The sequence below is a fragment of the Chiloscyllium plagiosum genome, unplaced genomic scaffold (genome assembly GCF_037043375.1).
Source record: "Chiloscyllium plagiosum isolate Xiang-an unplaced genomic scaffold, Cpla_swu_hap1 HiC_scaffold_30, whole genome shotgun sequence".
Taxonomy (NCBI): domain Eukaryota; kingdom Metazoa; phylum Chordata; class Chondrichthyes; order Orectolobiformes; family Hemiscylliidae; genus Chiloscyllium; species Chiloscyllium plagiosum.
The window spans coordinates 56,449,944-56,471,239 of NW_028270168.1; the positions used below are offsets into that span (position 1 = coordinate 56,449,944).

At 43.5% G+C, this 21,296-nt stretch overlaps 1 protein-coding gene across 2 annotated transcripts in view; it reads left to right on the top strand.

Annotated features, from left to right (window-relative positions):
• Positions 1–21,296, top strand: part of LOC122563774 (uncharacterized) — a 78,448-nt gene continuing 57,152 nt past the window's right edge. The window contains exons 1-3 of one of the 2 annotated variants that reach the window (XM_087976968.1): positions 1–112; positions 2,406–2,538; positions 5,274–5,395. In XM_087976968.1, coding sequence (XP_087833094.1) covers positions 12–112; positions 2,406–2,538; positions 5,274–5,395 — 356 coding nt within the window. In that variant the 5' untranslated portion in view covers positions 1–11. Of the gene's footprint in view, positions 113–2,405; positions 2,539–5,273; positions 5,396–18,510; positions 20,112–21,296 lie in introns of those variants that run through there. The other variant, XM_043717996.2, reaches the window with a different exon arrangement.

A 21,296-nucleotide genomic window follows, 5' to 3' on the forward strand; every position in this document is an offset into this window, starting at 1 on the left:
ATTGGGAGTGAATGAGGGGCAGGGCTGGAGTAAACCACGTGATGGTCGTCGTTAACGCCGCAGTTATCGCCGTGAGAAAGGCTGGGGGAGTGTGTGGTAGCTGCTGGACACGGTAAACAACAGAAATAGGAGTAATTGGGAGGGGAATTGGGTTGGTATAAACTGAGGCTTTTTACAAAAAAAAATGTTGCACGTCGGAAAGCACAGATTTGAAACTCCTAGTCCCGTGTTCGTAGTAAACGGGAAAATGTCTCAGATGGCGACAGGCCCGCCACCATCGTTATTGGGGGCAATAATTCGCGGCACGCATGCGCAGCGTTGAACGTCAGTAGGTCGCACAGGAGGATTTACACAGCAAATTCAAATGTTTGTTTCTTCTGGTTGACCTCTGCTCTCAATCGCCTCTGTCAATATGTGACTTCCTCCGTCTCTAATAATAGGTGTAGTTTAGTTCCGTTCATCATTTTACTGTGACAGATCTTTTATAACTGAGTTTTCACTCCTGCCCATCCCTGACCATGTGCTGCTGCTGTCTCACCAGATTCATTTTTCCACAATAGCTTTTGCAGTCAGAAATTCTTTTTCCCAGTATGAGAATCCATTTCTCTTCTATTTCTTACCATCAAATTCTGCACGGTTTGCGTTTCCTGTAATTCATTTTGCACTCCCTGAAATAGTAATGCTGTTTCTTCCTCCGCGATACCAGCGATTGTTACCAAACTCTGTTGTCTGTGGAGAAAGTGAAGTTTGAGCTTCTCGCACATCTGCATTTTGTATGGTGAATGTGCTCCCACAATGCAATTAGGTATGAATTTACAATCACTTGGCAGTGATGACGAAGAGTTAATAATATGTGTCTAAATCAATAACAATTTGTATTTTTGTCGTGTTTATAATTTCACAAAAATATTGAAGAACGTTTGACATGAAGCAGTGGAAAGAATTATATAATCCCTGCAGTGTGGAAGCAGGCAATTTGGCCCAACAGGTCCACACTGACCCACAGAAGAGTAACCCACCCATACCTTAATACTCTTACCCTGATTAATGCCCCTGTTGGTAGGTGTCAGTATCTGCAAGTAGTGTGTTTGTTTTTTCAATGTATTGCATTCTGTTCGGGGTGATGGTCATGTTCCCATGTCTGCTGGTAGAATAACAAGGTTTCTGTCTTTTCGGAGTCTTTCCAGGGCTTTCCTTTCCAGTGTGTTGAGGGTGTTCCCTTCTTTCTTTCTGCTTAGTGTTGGTGCTACCGTCTGTCTGTCTGACCTGCTGGATTTCTTCCGTAAGTCTGTTGTCAAAGAATTCCCTACAGTGCGGAAACAGGCCCTTCGGCCCAACAAGTCCACACTGACCCACCAAAGAGTAACCCACCCAAACCCATTCCTCTCCCCTATTATCCTATATTTTATCCCTGACTAATGCACCTAACCTATGTGTCCCTGAACACTAAGGCAGGCAATTTTAGCATGGCCAATTCACCTAACTTGCACATCTTTGGTGTATGGGAGGAAACCGGAGCACCCAGAGGAAACCCATGGAGAATGTGTAAACTTCACACAGTCGCTCGAGGCTGGAATAGATCCCAGGTCCCTGGCACTCTGAGGTAGCAGTGCTAACCACTGAGCTACCGTGCCATAACTGATGAAGAATCAGCGCTCCAGAGTTAGTACTTCCAAATGACTATAACCTGGTGTTGAAAAGTCTGGTGCTGGAAAAGCACAGCCAGCTAGGCAGCACACGAGCAGGACAACCAACACTCCGAGCCCGAGCCCCTCCTGATGAAGAGCCCATGCTCAAAATGTTGCTCCCCTACCCCCCAGACACCACCCGACCGGCCGTGCCTCTCCTTCGACTGATCTCCAGCATCTGCAGTCCTCACTTCCTCCTATAACCTAGTGTTCTGATTTTTTAAATATTTAAACACCACTGAAATAAAACAATGGACTATTGTTCACATAAGCTTAATGATAACTGAAGCAATCTACTTGATACCCAAATCCTGAGCAACCAGGTAGTTGGGATTTCATTCATAACCATGTGAATGGTTCAGTGGATACCTGAAAATATGCCATTCCCCAGATTCTTTGGGTTTTCATGTCAAGGGTGAAATCTCTCCACATCATTTACAAAATCAAGAGATGCAATAAGGTGGTTCCCCCATGCTGAAACTTGCCATTTCCTCATTCAGTTGGAAACTGCTGGTGAACTAGATGGTACTCGATGGCATCTAGCGAGCTGGCATTTGGGAATGGGATGGTTTTCCATCATGTCAAGAGTCGTGATTGCGGGGAGGAGGGGGAATGGAAGGGGGGGGGGAAATGGGAGAGAGGGGGAGGGCAGGAGGGAGGGGGGTGTATAAGATCATGAGAGGCATGGCTGTGGTGAATGTACTGTCTTTTTTTCAGGGTTGGGGAATCGTGGACTACAGCGCATCAACCCAAGGTTAGAGGGGAAAGAACAAAAGGGAACCTGAGGGTCAACCTTTTCACACAGAGGGTGGTACACATACGGAATGAACTGCCAGCGGAAGTGATTGAGGTGCGTACATTAACAACATTTAAAAGGCATTTGGACAAATACATGGATAGGAAAGAATGAGAAGGATATGGGCCAAGTGCAGGGAAATATGCTTCGCGTGGACAGCCATTTTGGTCAGCTTGGACCAGTTTGGGCCCAAGGGCCTGTCTCGCACCAGTGGACCCTAATAGATCTGGGCATGCTGCAACGAGAATCCATATTACTGAGATAAATTACAACATTTTCTTCTGTTCACTGTCAGGCTCACCCAATAAGGTTTTACTCCATGTGAATTAGTGAACATGCACCAAATACAAGGTCTCTGAAACTATAGGAGATTTTTAGAACAGAAAGAGGAGGTCTCCATGTTATAGTATGTAATGGACTTTTGAAAGCAATTCTCGCAAAGCTAAATAGCCTGAGAACACTTGAAAATCTCACAGACAATGATGAGAAAGCAGGCAAACAAATATGCCATGGCTTGAACCTTTCAACTAGGAGACTTCATGTTAATATTTGCACCGTTAACAGATGAACTCTTAAGGGCACACTTCAGTAGCTTCTATAGAGGATCTAAGAAGCTCAGGCAGGTGAATTAACTGTTGGGATGTCAGACTGGGGAGTAAAGCAAAGGCTGTGTCATGCCAACACTATTGACAAGGAGACATGCAGGTAACCATCTGCCCCATTGACACCAAGCTAGCAAACAAAGGTAGCAGCAGAGATAAATTAGAAGTGGATGTAGGTGAGGTCCATACTGAATACCTCACTATCTGGCAAGCAGACCTAACAAGGTTGCTCACTGCATTTAAAGACTTATGCAGATATAAGCCAAGCTGAACCAACCATGATGTCGATGTTAGAGAGGCTCTACCATAAACAACATCCCTATCAGCTACACCTGGAAAAGTTGGCTCAATTTGGCAGAAGATTAACTACATGCTGGAGCTCCACTGATGGAGCCTAGCAGCATTAGCTGGAGCTCCCCAGTTGTGTACATGGTCAAGCAGGATATCAGTCATCTTCATTGACTAAACGTTAATGCAGTGATCAGGGCTGATTTTTATCTGAAATCGCAGTAAGATAAATGGATTGACAGTGTAGGTAAAAAGGCCTCGCTCACCAAGATTGATTTATTCGGGGATTCTGGCAGGTTACCGTCAAGCCTGTACAAAAGACAGCTCCACTTTTGTAACACTGAGTAGTTTATAGCCGTGTCAAGCATTGCCAGCTTCCTTTCAAAGACTCTGGACCAGGTGGTGGCAAGGTTGTCTAATTGCTTAGTGTATCTGGATGTGTTTACATATTCCTAATAGGGCCATAGACTCATGGAGATGTATGGCACAGAAATAGAGCCTTCGCTGCAATTCGTTCATGCTGACCTGATATCCTAAGTTAATCAAATCCTATTTGTCAGCATCTGGCCCACATTGCTCCAAACTCCTCTCACTCATATGCCCATCCAGATGCCTCCCTTAATTCTGCAATGAGGGATGAAGCCTCCTCCAGCTTCCTGTTCCACACAAATGCCACCCTCCAAGTCGCCCCCCAGGATTCCCCCAAATCCTACTGCTCTCACCCCAAATCTATGCCCTCTAATTCTGAACCCTCCCATCCCTGGGAAAAACATTATCCATTTACTCCAACCATGCCCCCACGATCCCACAAACCTCTACTAGGTCATCAATCAGATTCCGATGCTCCAGATAAAACTGCCCCGCCTCTCCCCACATCCCAAAACCACCAACCTTGGCAACATGCCTGCAAATCTCCTTAAACTTTGCTCCAAGCTCCACAGCATCCCACAACAGCAGGGAGACAAGAACTGCGCAGGTTATCAGGTTGGAGTACATAGAGGGAGTACAATGGACGTTTGCAAGAATGATAATGGACTTTAGGGGTTGCATTCTAAGGAGAGGTCATGCAAATGTGGCCTGTTTCCTCTGGCACTGAGAAGGTTAAGGGATAATCTGATCGAGGTCTTCAAGATATTAACAGGATGAGACCGGGTAGGTCAAAATAAGCGATTCCCAGTGGTTCGAGATTTTAGCACGAGAGGGAGCAGACTCTGAGAATTAAGGCTAATTAAGCTCAGGAGAAATGTTAGGAAGCAATTGGACACATAAGGGATGGGCGAAGTTTGGAACTCTCTTCTACAAACAGCAATGATTGCTTAACCAGTTGTTCAATTTAAATCTGAGGGAGATGGAGTTTTGTTAAGTGAAGGTATTGAGAGATATGAACCAAAGGGAGAAATGTAAGGTTAGGCTACAGATCAGCCATGATTTCATTAAATGATGGAACAGGCTCGAGGGGCTGAATGGCCTACTCCTGTTTCTATATTCCAAAATAAATATTCTACTACTCAGTCTCCATCAAACACTCTCAGGACAGGTGCATTAAGGAGTTACATGCATGTTAAATGTATTTTTACTGTATCCCCATCATTCACTCCCAGGGCAGGGACAGCACAGAGTTAGTTACAGAGTAAATTTCCCTCCACACTGTCCCTATCTGCCACTCCCTGGACAGGTAAAGCATTGGGTTTGATACAGAGTAAAGTTCCCTTGATGATATCACAGTCAAAAATTTTAAAGGCAGGTACAATCTGATGAGATATGCTGATTTAAACTCTCACTGTGCTCTCCCCATTTAACACACACCCAGACACACAGACATATACATACCAAATGGAATTTCTCCACAAATTCAACACCAAGTTTGATTCTTTGTGTTTTGTTCTGATTCCCTATTAGAATGCTGGTTCTGAACATTCCTGTGAACACTCGTCCTACTCCCATGTGCCATGCCCTGCTCCCAAATACGGCTTGATTCCAATCTGGAGTGTGATACAGGAGCCTCTCCGTGTTGCAGGGAGGTGAGTCTTGAGTCCGACCCAGGTGTGTGAATGTCCTGTGCTCATCTGACATCCCAGGGAAATTTTTTTCATGGAGCTTAATAAATTTCCAATCTTATTTTGTTATTCCATGTCCCTCAGTAACTGTGTGTGTGTGTGTGTGTGTGTGTTGTGTTTCCCCAGGGCCCTGTACTATTGTGTCAAGTACTCCTTTATTGCAACACTTAAAAGTTAGTAACCATTATATTCCACATCCTTGCACACAAATCATTGAAAGCTAATGTGATGGTATCACCAAATATTAGAATGGTTTGCCATTTATTACTAGGGCAGGGAAGAAATCTGCAGACTTCGAATGCAGGGGCAGTGAATGCATTTACCCACATAATGTAGTCAGGTGCTGAGAAGTGACAGTGAATGCTCCAAACTTATTTCCAGCACATGGCTAATGAGAAAGCTATCCCACTCCTACCATTTGCCACTGGCATGCTAGGAATACTTTCCATGTTTGATGATCAACCTGTTTGCACGTTCTATGAATGCACTTTCCTTGATCATCAAGTCCTGAGGTGGAATTTAAATCCAGAGCTTTCAGATGCTGAGGCAGCCATGCTACCCGATGCACCACAAGACCTCAATATAACCAACATTGTACAAGTGAAAATAAATTAAAATTAATGCAGAAACTTCAGTTAGTTACTTTGCAAACCAACAGATGTGTTCTCCTTCCTATATCTTCAACACTTTGTGCAGTTTTGATAAACTTGATCAGATCTAATCTTGGTTTTCTCTGATCTGGTAAAAAACAGGTTATTGCCAGAACTTGTATGAAACTCAGGGTTGATTCTAGTGCTGCTGGGAACTTTTTGTCTGCGCCCCTGTGGTTAAAGTTTATCCCTTGTACTAGGATGGCTTTTTCAATGTCTGAGTGGTCGGTCTGGCAGGTTCTTTATCCAAGTCTCTGAATTGTACGTGTTATTGCTGTGCATGAGCTTGGCCAGCTTTTCTTGTCAAACATCTGACAGCACCATCTCCATCAGCAAGGACAGCGTCCTCAAACTAGTCGACCTGTGCCTCAAAACTCACTTTACCTTCAACGATAAGATCTACAAACAAATCAAAAGGACGCCTATGGGATCACCAATGTAAGGACTCTTAGTAGAAACAGTTATGCAGAGGTTAGAATGAACAGCCCTTCCCATGATCCAGCCCAAGCTTTGGGTCTGCTATGTGGATGATACTTTTGTCATCACGAAACACAACAAATTAGGAGAAAACCACAAACACATTAACAATGTCCTTACTGGTATAAAGCTCACCGAAGAGAAGAGAATAACAGACATCACATTAGAATGAAAAGCCAATGGAGAACTGCAGACCAGCATCTAACAGGAAAGCCTGACTCAACTACAGGAGTGATCATCCTAACAGCCACAAATGGAGCTACATCAGGACATTATTTAAACGAGCCACAACGCACTGCAGCACCCAGGCGCTACATGAAGTTGAGGAAAAACACTTATACAACGTATTCAGGAACAATGGGTACCTGATAAGCGCAGGCCTCTGACTCCTACACTACAGACCTAAACAAGAAGACACAACACTCCCAGTGACTCCAGCCATTCTGCCATACATTAAAGACATCTCAGATGACGACCAGACTACTACGGCTCCGAGGCATCATGGTAGCCCACAAACCTACCACCACCCTGAAAGAGCTCCTTATAAATTTAAAGGTCCCCATACCAACAGCCTGCAGAACGAACATCATATACAAAACACCCTGCAAGAACTGCAGCAAACATTACATTTGTCAGACGGGCAGGACTCGGGTGGGGGGGGGGAGGTAGTGAGGAAAGAGATCAATCTGAGACTGGTACAGTTGAGAACAGAAGCGAGTCAAACAGTCAAGGCAGGCAGGGACAAGTTAGGACTAATAAACTAAACTCCATTTATTTCAATGCAAGGGGCCTAACAGGGAAGGCAGATGAACTCAGGGCATGGTTAGGAACATGGGACTGTGATATCATAGCAATTACAGAAACATGGCTCAGGGATGGGCAGGACTGGCAGCTTAATGTTCCAGGATACAAATGCTACAAGAAGGACAGAAAGGGAGGTAAGAGAGGAGAGGAGTAGCATTTTTGATAAGGGATAGCATTACAGCTGTACTGAGGGAGAATATTCCTGGAAATAAATCCAGGGAAGTCATTTGGGTGGAACTGAGAAATAAGAAAGGGATGATCACCTTATTGGGATTGTGTTGTAGACCCCCTAATAGGTCAGCGGGAAATTGAGAAACAAACTTGTAAGGAGATCTCAGCTATCTGTAAGAATAATAGGGTGGTTATGGTCGGGGATTTTAACTTTCCAAACGTAGACTGGGACTGCCGTAGTGTTAAGGGTTTAGATGGAGAGGAATTTGTTAAATGTGTGCAAGAAAATTTTCTGATTCAGTATGTGGATATACCAACTAAAGAAGGTGCAAAACCTGACCTACTCTTGGGAAATAAGGCAGGGCAGGTGACTGAGGTGTCAGTGGGGGAGCGATTTGGGGCCAGCGACCATAATTCTATTAAATTTAAAATAGTGATGGAAAAGGATAAATCAGATCTAAAAGTTGAAGTTCTAAATTGGAGAAAGGCCAATTTTGATGCTAGTCGGCAACAACCTGCAATAGGTGATGTTGGCAGGTAAAGGGACGGCTAGAAAATGGGAAGCATCAGAAATGAGATAACAAAAGTGCAGAGAAAGTATATTCCTGCTTGGGTGAAAGGAAAGGCTGGTAGGTATAGGGAATGCTGGATGACGAAAGAAATTGAAGGGTTGGTTAAGAAATAGAAGGAAGCATATGTAACGTATAGACAGGATAGATAGTGAATTCTTAGAAGATTATAAAGGCAGTAGGAGTATATTTAAGAGGGAAATCCGGAGGACAAAACGAGGACATGAGATAGCTTTGGCAAATAGAGGTAAGGAGAATCCAAACGGTTTTGACAAATACATTAAGGACAAAAGGGTAACTAGGGAGAGAATAGGGCCCCTCAAAAATAAAGGCGGCCTTGTGTGGAGCTGCAGAAAATGGGAGAGATACTAAACGAGTATTTTGCATCAAAATTTACTGTGGGAAAGGACATGAAAGATAGAATGGAGGGACAGGTGGTGACACCTTGCAAAATGTCCATATTACAGAAGAGGAAGGGCTGGATGTCTTGAAACGCATAAAGGTGGATAAATCCCCAGTACCTGATCAGGTGTACCCTAGAACTCTGTGGGAAGTGATTGCTGAGCCTTTTGCTGAGATATTTATATCATTGATAGTCATAGGTGACGTGCCGGACGACTGGAGTTTGGTTAACGTGGTGCCACTGTTTAAGAAGGGTGGTAAGGACAAGCCAGGGAACTATAGACCAGTGAGCCTGACCTCAGTGGTGGGCAAGTTGTTGGAGGGAATCCTGAGGGTCGGTATGTACGTGGAAAGGCAAGGACTGATTAGGGATAGTCAACATGGCTTTGTGCGTGGGAAGTCATGTCTTGCAAACTTGATTGAGTTTTTTGAAGAAGTAACAAAGAGGATTGATGAAGGCAGAGTGGTAGATGTGATCTATATGGACTTCAGTAAAGCATTCGGCAAGGTTCCCCATGGGAGACTGATTAGCAAGGTTAGATCTCACGGAATACAGGGAGAACCAGCTATTTGGATACAGAACTGGCTCAAAGGTAGAAGACAGAGGGTAGTGGTGGAGGGTTGTTTTTCAGACTGGAAGCCTGTGATCAGTGGAATGCTGCAACAATTGGTGCTGGGTCCTGTACTTTTTGTCATTTATATAAATGATTTGGATGTGAGCATAAGAGGTACAGTTAGTAAGTTTGCAGATGACACCAAAATTCGAAGTGTAGTGAACAGCGAAGAAGGTTACCTCGGATTACTTCGAGGAGAAAGTGAGGTCTGCAGATGCTGGAGATCAAAGTTGAAACTTTATTGCTGGAACAGCACAGCAGGTCAGGCAGCATCCAGGGAACAGGAGATTCGACGTTTCGGGCACAGGCCCTTCTTCAGGAAACTTCTTCATTCCTGAAGAAGGGCCTGTGCCCGAAACGTCGAATCTCCTGTTCCCTGGATGCTGCCTGACCTGCTGTGCTGTTCCAGCAATAAAGTTTCAACTACCTCGGATTACTACTGGATCTTGACCAGAAGGACTTTTTTCAGCGGCAGCGGTAACACAAAGGTCAGGAGCTTGTACCAGGGGCCTGCCGGGAGCGGTGAGTCACTGATTTGCGCATTTAAATTTGAAGTCAGAGAGCAGAGGTTTCTGGGAAAGGAGGGAGTTCTTATTTTTATTTTCGTCCAGCTATATAAGTCAGTGTTTTGTCAACCTGAGACCCTACCTGTGTAGGGCCTCCCACCCAACCACCTCCCCTAACCTTAAAGACCAAGAAGATATCAGGTAAGCATTGCTTCTTTTTTACTTTGTGATAAGGGGACTTAGCAGGGATGGCAGGGCAGGGAGAGCAGTGTTCCTCCTGCATGATGTTTGAGGTGAGGTGAGGTTCATGTCCCAACCAAGTACATCTGCAGGAAGCGCACCCAATTCTCGCTCCTCTAAGACCGTGTTAGGGAACTGGAGCGGGAGCTGGATGAACTTTGGATCGTTCGGGAGGCAGAGGCAGTGATAGATAGGAGTTACAGGGAAGTAGTTACTCCTAGGCACAAAGAAAGCTGGGTAACTTCGAAGGGGGGAAAAAACAGTCAGTGGAGGGATCCCCTGTGGTCGTTCCCCTGAAAAACATGTATACCGTTTTGGATACTGTTGAGGGAGACGACTTACTAGGGGTATGCAGTGGGGTCCAGGTCTTTGGCACAGAGCCTGTCCCTGTTGCACAGAAGGGAAGGAGGGAAGAGAGGAGAGTGTTAGTCATTGGGGACTCAATAGTTAGACGGTCAGATAGAAGGTTTGTTGGGGGCGAACAAGACTCATGGTTGGTGTGTTGCCTCCCAGCTGCCAGGGTCCATGATGTCTCGGATCGTATCTTTGGGGTCCTGAAGGGAGAGGGTGACCAACCTCAAGTCGTTGCCCATGTACGTACCAATGACATAGGTAGAAAGAGGGACAGGGATGTAAGGCAGGATTTCAGGGAGCTAGGGTGTAAGTTGAGAGTTAGAACAGAGTTGCTATCTCTGGTTTGTTACCCGTGCCACGTGATAGCGAGGCAAGGAATAGGGAGAGATATCAGCTGAACATGTGGCTGCAAGGATGGTGCAGGAGGGAGGGTTTCAAGTTCTTGGATAATTGGGGTTCATTCTGGAGAAGGTGGGACTTGTACAAACAGGACGGTCTTCACTTGAACCAGAGGGATACTAATATCCTGGGTGGGAAATTTGCTGGTGCTATTCAGGTGGATTTAAACTAGCTCAGCAGGGGGATGGGAACCGGAGGTATAGTTGCAGTGCACAGGAGGATGAGAGTAGGTAGGACAGAGACAGGATTTCAGGGTCACAGCAATGCGATGGCAAACAGCAAACTGGTTTGAAGTTTGTCTACTTCAAAGCCAGAAGTATCTGAAGTAAGGTAGGTGAGCCTGCAGCATGGTCAACTACCTATTTCGGAGACATGGATAGAGCAGGGTGAGGAATGAATGTTGCAGGTTCCAGGGTTTAGCTCTTTCATTAAGAGCAGGCAAGGTGGTAAAAGAGGGGGAGGTGTGGCCTTAGTCAAGGATAGTATAACAGTGGCTGAGAGAACTTTTGATGAGGACTCGTCTACTGAGGTAGTGTGGGCTGAGGTTAGAAACAGGAGAGGAAAAACCACACTGCTTGGAGTTTTTTATAGGCCTCCGCAGATTTCCAGGGAGGTGGAAGAGAGGATTAGCAAAATTATTCTGGGTAGAAGTGAATGAAACAGGATGGTCATTATGGGGGACTTTAATTTCTCCAACATTGACTGGAAATGCTATAATTCCAGTACTTCGGATAGAGCAGTTTTTGTCCAGTGTGTACAGGAGGGTTTCCTGATACAGTATGTCGAAGGGCCGACAAGAGGGGAGGCCGAACTGGATCTGGTGCTTGGTAATGAACCAGGCCAAGTATTTGATTTAGTTGTTGGTGAGCACTTTGGAGAGAGTAGCCATAATTCAGTTATGTTTAGTTTAGCGATGGCAAGGGATGTGTACGTGGAACAAGTCAAGAGTTATCGATGGGGCATGGGCAGTTATAATGCGATTAGGCAAGAATTAGGATGCATAGAATGGGGTAGCAAAATGCAGAGGCGATGGAGAGTTACAGATCAGCTCGGAAGGATTTAAAGAGCGCGTTAGGAAGAGCATAGAGAGGACACGAGCAGTCTTTAGCAAATAGAATAAAGGAGAACCCTAAAGCTTTCCATAGGTATGTGAGGAATAAAAGGATGACTAGGATAGGAAAAGGGTAAATCAAAGACAAGTGGGAAGTTGAGTGTGGACCCTGTGGAGATCGCAGAGGTGCTAAATGAACATTTCTCATCAGTTTTCACTCAGGAAAAGGCGAATATTCTTGAGGAGAAGAATGAGGTACGAGATATTAGACTAGAAAGGATCAAGGTTAGTTATGAACGGGTGTTATCAATTCTAGAAGGAGTGAAAGTAGACAAGTCCCCTGGGCCTGATGGGATTTATCTGAGGATTCTCTGGGAAGCTAGGGAGGAGATAGCAGAGCCTTTGGCTTTGATATTTGAGTCGTCGTTGTCTACAGGTTTGGTACCAGAGGACTGGAGGATTGCAAATGTTGTGCCCTTGTTCAAGTAGGGCAGTAGAGATGACCCAGGTAATTATAGACCAGTGAGTCTTACTTCTGTTGTAGGAAAGGTTTTGGAAAGGATTGTAAGAGGTAAGATTTATAATCATCGAGCAAGCAACAATTTGATTTCAGATAGTCAACATGATTTCCTCAAGGTTTGTCTCACAAACCTCATTGCATTTTTTGAGCAGGTGACCAAGCATGTAGATGAGGGTAGGTCAGTTATCATGGTATACATGGACTTCAGTAAAACTTTTGATAAAGTTCCACATGGTAGGCTGTTGGAGAAAATGCAGAGACATGGAATTGAGGGTGATTTAGCAGTTTGGATTAGAAACTGGCTTACTGAAAGAAAGCAGCCAGTGGTGGTTGATGGAAAATATTCAGCCTGGAGTCCGGTTACTAGTGGTGTGCCACAAGGATCTGTTTTGGGACCCCTGCTGTTTGTCATTTTTGTAAATGACTTTGATGCAGGCACAGGTGGATGGATTAGTAAATTTGCAGATGACACTAAAGTTGACGGAATAATGGACAGTATGGAAGAATGTTACAGGTTGCAAGGGGACTTGGATAAACTGCAGAATTAGGCTGAGAGGTGGCAAGTGGAGTTCAATGCAGCTAAATGTGAGGTGATGCACTTTAGGAAGAATAACAGGAAGGCAGAGTACTGGGTAGATGGAAAGATTCTTGATAGTGTGGATGTGCAGAGGGATCTTGGAGTCCTTGTCCATAGATCCCTGAAAGTTGCCACCCAGGTGGATAGTGCTGTGAAGAAAGCACTATCCACCTGGTTAGGTTTCATTCGTAGAGGGATTGAGTTCCGGAGCCGTAATATTCATGCTGCAACTATATAAAATGCTGGTGTGGCCACACTTGGAATATTGTGTGCAGTTCTGGTCCCCATATTTTGGGAAGGATGTGAAAGCATTAGAAACGGTGCAGAGGAGATTTACCAAGATGTTACCTGGTCTTGAGGGAAGGTCTTACAAGGAAAGGCTGAGAGACTTGAACCTGTTCTCATTGGCAAGAAGAAGGCGAAGAGGGGATATTATAGAGACACACAAAATGATCAGCAGATGAGATAAGGTAGACAGTGAAAGTTTTTTTCCTAGGTTGATGATGTCAGCATTTACAAGGGGGCATAACTACAAATTGAGCGGTGATAGATTTAAGACAGATTTAAGGCAGGTTCTTTACACGTAGTGGTAAGGGCTTGGAAAGCCCTACTTGCTAATGTAGTCAACTCAGCTGCATTAGGGAGATTTAAACAATCCTTAGATAAGCATATGGATGATTTTGGAATAGTGTAGGGGGACGAGCTGAGAATAGTTCTCAGGTCGGTGCAACATCGAGGGCCGAAGGGCCTGTTCTGCGCTGTATTGTTCTAAGTGGCAGATGGAATTTAATTCAGATAAATGCGAGGTGCTGCATTTTGGGAAAGCAAATCTTAGCAGGACTTATACACTTAATGGTAATGTCCTGGGGAGTGTTGCTGAACAAAGAAACCTTGGAATCGCAGGTAGCTAGGATAGTGAAGGCGGCGTTTGGTATGCTTCCTATAACTGGGCGACTGGATGGACACAGTACTCCAGAAAAGATCTCACTAATGTCCTCTACAACCTTAACATAACGTCTCAACCCAACTCCTATGTTCAAAGGTCTGATCAATGAAGGCAAATGTGCTAAACATTTTAACTACCATATCTATATGTGATACAAATTTCTAAGAACTGAACTTCGAGGTTTGTCTGTTCTACAGCATTACCCAAGGCCCAACTTTTAATTGCATCAATCCTGCCCTTGTTTGTTTTACTGTTGTGAAGGAGAGGTTGATCTCTCTCTGATAATTAAAACAGAAACACCCAGAGAGAAGCACCTCGCCCCGTAATCTGAGAAAAAAGTGTGACGAGGGTTATAACTGACCTATTACTTCCATGATCTGTTATAAAGGAGTGGTTAAAAAAAATTAAATCCTTTCACTCTACAATTAACAATTTATTAATCTAACTCCAATAGTGAACAAATTAACAGAATTCCTAACAAACTGAACAATTACTTCATAATTACTACCTGTTCCCTAATTGAACTAAATTCTATTGGTATGCTGTTTTAATAATACAAGTCCCACTCATAAATCCAGCTAATAAAAAAACAATAAATTAAAATTTATCTCTCAAAATTCACAGAGAATGTGTCTTCTGGAATGCTGCTTGTCCTCTCCGTTGTCGGGGATGTTTTCTCTGTAATTCTTCTGTTCTGAACATCGAATTCTGGTGTCAGGGATATTTGCTAAACATGCTGTGTACCTTTATGAATGGTTGGTATTTTTTTGAGAGCATGATGATTTCTTGTCTCTTCAGATGTCAGTTGGCTCTCCCCTCTCTGTCCAGTTACCCCCATTTTTATATCCATGTGGACATATTAATTTCTTTACAACTGGATTGGTTCAAGATTGTTAACATTGTCAGATTTAAATTTACATAGTGTTTAGTCTCCAAGCCCCTTTTTAAATTAATTGGCTGAATTTTAAACTGTTGTCTGGGTAAAAATGCTGCTTGGGCCTGCTAACTGAACGACTTTTTAATACCATGTTTCCATTCAAGCGCCTGCAGCTGCTTAACAACATTCATCTTTAAATCTCTAAGCACCAAAAAGAACATTGTCTTTTAAATGGATGATGCAAGGCTTTCCCCCATTTTATAAATTTACAATTTTACATTTTTACACACCAACTTGGTGACATTTACCAAAATATAACATGTCTCATTTATCCAACTTGAACTCCATCTGCCCTCTTTAGCCCATTGACCCAACTGATGAAGATCGCTTTGTAATCTTAGTGGACATTTTCACTGTCCACGATACTATCAATTTTGGTGGCACCCAGAAACTTACTAATCATACCTTCTATATTCTCATCCAAGTCATTTATATAAATGATATACAAAAGTGGACCCAGCACCGATCCCTGTGGAACACAGCTGTCACATGCCTTCAGTCTGGAAAACAACCCTCCACCATCACTCTCTGTTAAGATAATTTTGTATCCAATTGGCCATGAATCCCATATGATCTAACTTTACAAATTAATCAACCATGCGGAACCTCGACCAAGGCTTTACTAAAGTCCAAGTAAACAATGTTTACAACTCTGCCTCATCAATCTTCTTAGTTACTACCTCAAAAAAGTCAATCAAGTTTGCCTCTCCAAATGCATATAACTCCAATCTTTCAGTATCACCTCCGACATCGAAGTCAAACTCACAGTTCTATAGTTTCCAGGGTCCACCTATGTCCCTTCTTAAGCAAAAATGCAACGTTAACCTCTCTCCAGTCATCAAGCACCTCATCCATAATGATAGATTATACAAATATGTCTGCAGGGGACCCCACAATTCCACCCCCACTTCCTTTACGTACTAGGATACACTAGATCAAGTCCTGGAGATTCATCCACTCTATTTTGTAAGATTCTCAGCACTTCCTGTTCTGTAACGTGACCTATTTTCAAAATATCAGTATTTATTTCCCGGAGTTTTAGAATTAGAATTAGAATTCCTACAGCGTGAAAACAGGCCCTTCGGCTCTACAAGTCCACAACGATCCTCTGAAGAGTATCCCACCAAACCCATTCCTCTACATTTACCCCGACTAATCCACCTAACCTACACATTCCTGAACACTATGAGCAATTTAGCATGGCCAATTCATCTAACCTGCACATTTGGATTGTGGGAGGAAACTGGAGCATGTGGAGGAAACCCACACAGACACTGGGAGAATGTGCTAAAGAGGAGGATTTACACACAGCAAACTGAAACCAAGATAAATGTTTGTCTTTTCTAGATTTCTATCCTGAGCTGATAGCGATTTTTTTTTGTAAGTTTGTTTAACAGAATATTAATTGAGAAAACTTTGCAGACTGGGACCTCAGTCTAATAGAGTCAGCAGAAACATCAGGATCTAAATATCATTGGCATTTAACTGTGGAAAGAAAAAGGTTTGTCTGTACTGTCTGTGGGAAGATATCTCCTGATGTACTTGTAAATTGAAAAGCAGCAAGATGTTCAAATTCGTAGTTAGATCACCCTTTGAGTTTGTGCTCACATCTAGGCTCTGCAGCTGAGGAAGAAGATGTTTCCCTAAGAGGTGCGCATAGATTTTTCCAAATAACACTGAGTCTTTTTGAAAGAACTGTATATTTAGTCCCAATTACACGCAATGATTTTTAACTTAGAAATTTTTCATTTTAAAATATCTACGAAATTCGTTTTAAAGTTCCTTTCACATGGAACATTTCTGACAAGTCTGTTGAACATGAAACTGTTGATTCTGGATTAGTGGTGCTGGAAGAGCACAGCAGTTCAGGCAGCATCCAAGGAGCTTCGAAATCGACGTTTCGGGCAAAAGCCCTTCATCAGGAATGAGACTGATGAGACTTAGGGAATGAAACTGTTGAGTCTGGAGGGTTAGAAAGGGCAGAATTGAAAGAGGAGATGCTGTTCCCTGAGTTCCCACTGAGCACTGGAACAGTACAGGAGGCTGAGGTCAGTGTGGATGGGAGCAGACAATGAAAATGACAAGGTTGCACTGAGAGTGCTGTTTGGCTCACTGAGAATGCTTTGGAATTGGGTAAAAACAGTGAGGTGAGACAAAGAGAAGCTGAAGCTGAAAGACTGAGTGCTCAGTCTCAGCTCAGGCGGTTCAGAAAATGACAGTCCCAATGGAAACAACCAATTGTGATACCTGCGGAGTATTTTCTTACAATTTTTTAAAGTACAATAAATCAGCTTCTGTAAAGGGGTTTTCGATTATAATAGAAATGTTTGAAAAAAAGGGATATCCCAGCTCAATTAAATTCTCTTAAATGGAGTAACTAGATTAATCTAGACAAAGGTTATGACAGAAGACCGCAGAGCTCTCGTATACTCTTGCACAATGTGGGAAACAAGCGATACTTCCAATGTTCCTGCCGGCCACAGACGTCAGCAAGTGTGTCCATCTGCAGCTAATGGCTAACTACCTTTCAGAGCTGGAGCTATGGGTGGAAGAAGATACACTAAAATGCAGGACATCAAATGTCGCATTATCAGGCCTATTCCCAAAGCCATGCACTAGCAAAAGCAGGAATAAGAGCATAGATCAGATGAATGTACAGCTGGAGAAATGATGAAAAAGGATTTAGATTCTTCAGGCATTGAGGCAGTTTCCTGATTAGGTAGGACCCATGCAAGCCTGACCCAGGACCCTGGGCAGACCCAGGACAAATCTCTTTGTGGGGATTCTTACCAGTTTCATTGGTGAGGTTTTAAACTAGTATGGCAGGGGGATAGAAACCAGCTTAGATGGCAAAAGTGGGGACTGTAGCTGCTGGAGACTAGAGTCAAGAGTGTGGTGCTGGAAAAACACAGGTCGGGCAGGACCTGAGGAGGAGGAGAGTTGATGTTTTGGGCAAAAGCCCTTCATCAGGAATAATGGCTTCGATGGGTCAGTTTTAGATTAATAAACAGAAGGTAGGACATTAGTGATGTAGTTGGTGACTCAGAAAGACAAAAACAAATGATTAAATGAGGATTGAGTCCTTCTTCATACATCAGTCCTGACATCCCAGGAATTAGTCTAGCGAACCTTCTTTGCTCTTTGTCAATAGCCAGTGCATCTTTCTTTGGGACAGGAGAACAAATGTACACACAGTGTGGTGTCACCAAAGCCCTTGCAGAACGATATCCTTTTGCGATGAAGGCCAATATATCATTTGTAATCTTCACTACTTGCCATTCCTGCCTGCTTCCTAAAAGAGAGTCACAGAGAACACGGAACAAAATTAAGTCAGAGAATCTCATATAAAATCGTTGAAAACAATGGCCCCATTGTATCTGTGCTCGTCATCAAGAGCCTGTTTAGTCTACTATTTTCTGGCAATCTGTGTGTTATAGTGCTTTGTATGATCATCTAAACACTTCAAGGTTACAATGGTTCCTGCATTTACCACCATTTCCAATGCTGCCAGACCTCCAGCATTTTCAGTTTTTGCTTCAGATTTCTACCATTTTGCTTCTGTATTTGTTGTTCATCCTGCAGAAGGATTGAAGGGTTTGGGTGCAGAAGCACGAACAAGATTGAGTTGTCGAATGATAAAATGCGATTTCCCCACCCTCAGCTCTCCCAACTGTATCTCTTTCTGTATTTTTGTGCAAGCTCTTGACTCATTCATAAATGTCCTTCAGGAAAGGGAAAGAGTTCAGCTTTAATGATGATCCAGCAGTTTCCCCAAATGTCAGCTCAATATTAATTCCTCTAAGTTTCACTTTCTGTGTGTTCTTTTGTTTCTTGCTCACTGCATTTGTTTTCTGTTTGAAAGGTTGATTTGCAGTTGTCGTATTGAAACAGAATCGCATCCAGATCTGACAGTCGCTGTGTTTACCATAACTTTATTATCTCAGGATTTTGGACGTCAAAGGAAAAAGCACTGCTCACACTGGGGAGAATCACAGGTTGTGTGTGTGGAAGAGTCAGTGACGGTTCATTTCAAATGTCCAAACGTCAGTACAGTCACACTGGGGAGAGACTGTGGAAATGTGGGAATTGTGGGAAGGGATTTCTTTACCCATCCCAGCTGGAAATGCACCAACGCAGTCACACTGGGGAGAAGCCATTCACCTGCTCTCGTTGTGGGAAGGGATTCACTCGATTATCCAACCTGCTGGAACATCAACGTAGTCACACTGGAGAGAAACCATTCACCTGCTCCAATTGTGGGAAAGGATTCACTCAATCATCCGGCCTGCTTAAACACCAGCGAATTCACACTGGGGAGAGACCATTCACCTGTTCTGTTTGTGGGAAAGGATTCGCTCAGTCATTCAGTTTGCATGTACACCAGCGGGTTCATACTGGGGAGAGACCATTCACCTGTTCTGAATGTGGGAAAAGATTCACTCAGTCATCCAGCCTGTTGATCCATCAGCGAGTTCACACTGGGGAGAGACCATTCACCTGCTCTGATTGTGGGAAAGGATTCAGTTACTCATCCAATCTGCTTAAGCACCAGCGAGTTCACACTGGAGAGAGACCATTGACCTGTCTTGTGTGTGAGAAAGGCTTTGCTGATTCAAACTCCCTGTTGATCCACCAGCGAGTTCACTCTGGGGAGAGACCATTCACCTGCTCTGAGTGTGGAAAAGGATTCACTTGCTCATCTAACCTGCTGAGACATCAGAGTGTTCACACTGGGGTGAGGCCATTTGCCTGTTCTGAGTGTGGGAAGGGATTTACTCAATCATCCAAACTGTTAATACACCAGCAAATCCACAAAGAACAACAGCAGAAAGGTTTTGCTCCGCGTCTCACCAAGGAATGAATTCTGGTCTTTATACTGTTGGAACTGATGTTATTAATCCCTGCTCAATTAAAGATACTGATATTGTCGATAAAATGTTAATAACAGTTGTATATCTGTAGGGTAGGTTTTGTAAATAATCACATTATCACTGCATAAACACATTCACACTAGATAAAGGTTGTCCAGTGCGTGAAAAGGGATTTTCTGGGAAATTTCATTCACAGAAAATATGGGTCAAAATGTTTGTTTGACAAAGAGGTACTGGAATCGAATTTTTAAGTTGTTTGTCTTTGTATAAATGCTGCTAAACATTCTGACTTTCTCTGGTTACTTTATTTTATCGTTTGCTCACTGTGTTGATGCTCCCACTCTTTCTGCTGCTGCTGTCTCTCTTTCCCAACTTGCTCTTTGTCGTCCTGAGAGATAATGAATAACTGAACCTGTCCTCATAAACGCAATAATTCTGTTGCTGACTGAATGTCTGCAGAGCTGACAGTGAAAGCATTAAATGCTTCTCCTGTTTGGTCTGTCAGTAAATTTCAGCCCTTATTTCACAGAATTGGTTTTTGAAACAGGAGGGAAAATAAACTCACATGACCAAAATGAGTCTATTGAATTAATATTAAACACCAGTTTCTCCTCAGACTGAGATCAACTTTACTTCACATACCATTTTTAAACCTGAACACTCAGGTTGGAATTCTAAGTGAACAGTAAGTGAATTGGACAGATACTGAGCTAAAATGAGGGAAGGGTGTACCAGTGGTACCTCCTTTGAATTGTACCTGTGGTAGTCGGAAATCAATCAATGTCACTGTCCTGTCTTTTTCACTCACATTGTAGTGCATATTTTTCTTGTCTTTACTTGTTCTTGCACTCAGGATGGAAGAGCAGACAGTGATAGGAAAGTAATGGAAAGGGTATTGAGGGATAGGATTTATGAGTATCTGGAAAGACACTGCTTGATTATGGACAGCCAGTACAGATTTGTGAGGGGTAGGTCTTGCCTTACAAGTCTTATTGAATTCTTTGAGGATGTGACCAAGCATGTGGATGAGGGTAGAGCAGTGGATGTAGTATACATTGATTTTAGTAAGGCATTTGATAAGGTTCCCCATGGTAGGCTTATGCGGAAAGTCAGGAGGCATGGGATAGTGGGAAATTTGGCCAGTTGGATAGAGTCGAAGTCGAACCGGTCGAAGTCAGAGAGTGGTGGTAGATGGTAAATATTCAGCCTGGAGCCCAGTTACAAGTGGAGTTCCGCAGGGATCAGTTCTGGGTCCTCTGCTGTTTGTAATGTTTATTAATGACTTGGAAGAGGGAGTCGAAGGGTGGGTCAGTAAATTTGCAGACGATACGAAGATTGGTGGAGTTGTGGATAGTGAGGAGGACTGTTGTCAGCTGCAAAGGGACTTAGATATGATGCAGAGCTGGACTGAGGAGTGGCAGATGGAGTTCAACCCTGTCAAGTGTGAGGTTGTCCATTTTGGAAGGACAGACAAATAAGAATGCGGAATACAGGGTTAACGGTAGGGTTCTTAGTAAGGTGGAGGGAAAGAGGGATCTTGGGGTATATGTTCATAACTCTTTGAAAATTGCCACTCAGGTGGATAGAGCTTGTAAGAAGGCCTATGGTGTATTAGCGTTCATTAGCAGAGGGATTGAATTCAAGAGTCATGAGGTGATGTTGCAGCTGTACAGGACCTTGGGAAGGCCACATTTGGAGTACTGTGTGCAGTTCTGGTCACCTCACTTTAGGAAAGATGTGGAAGCTTTGGAGAGGGTGCAGAGGCAATTTACCAGGA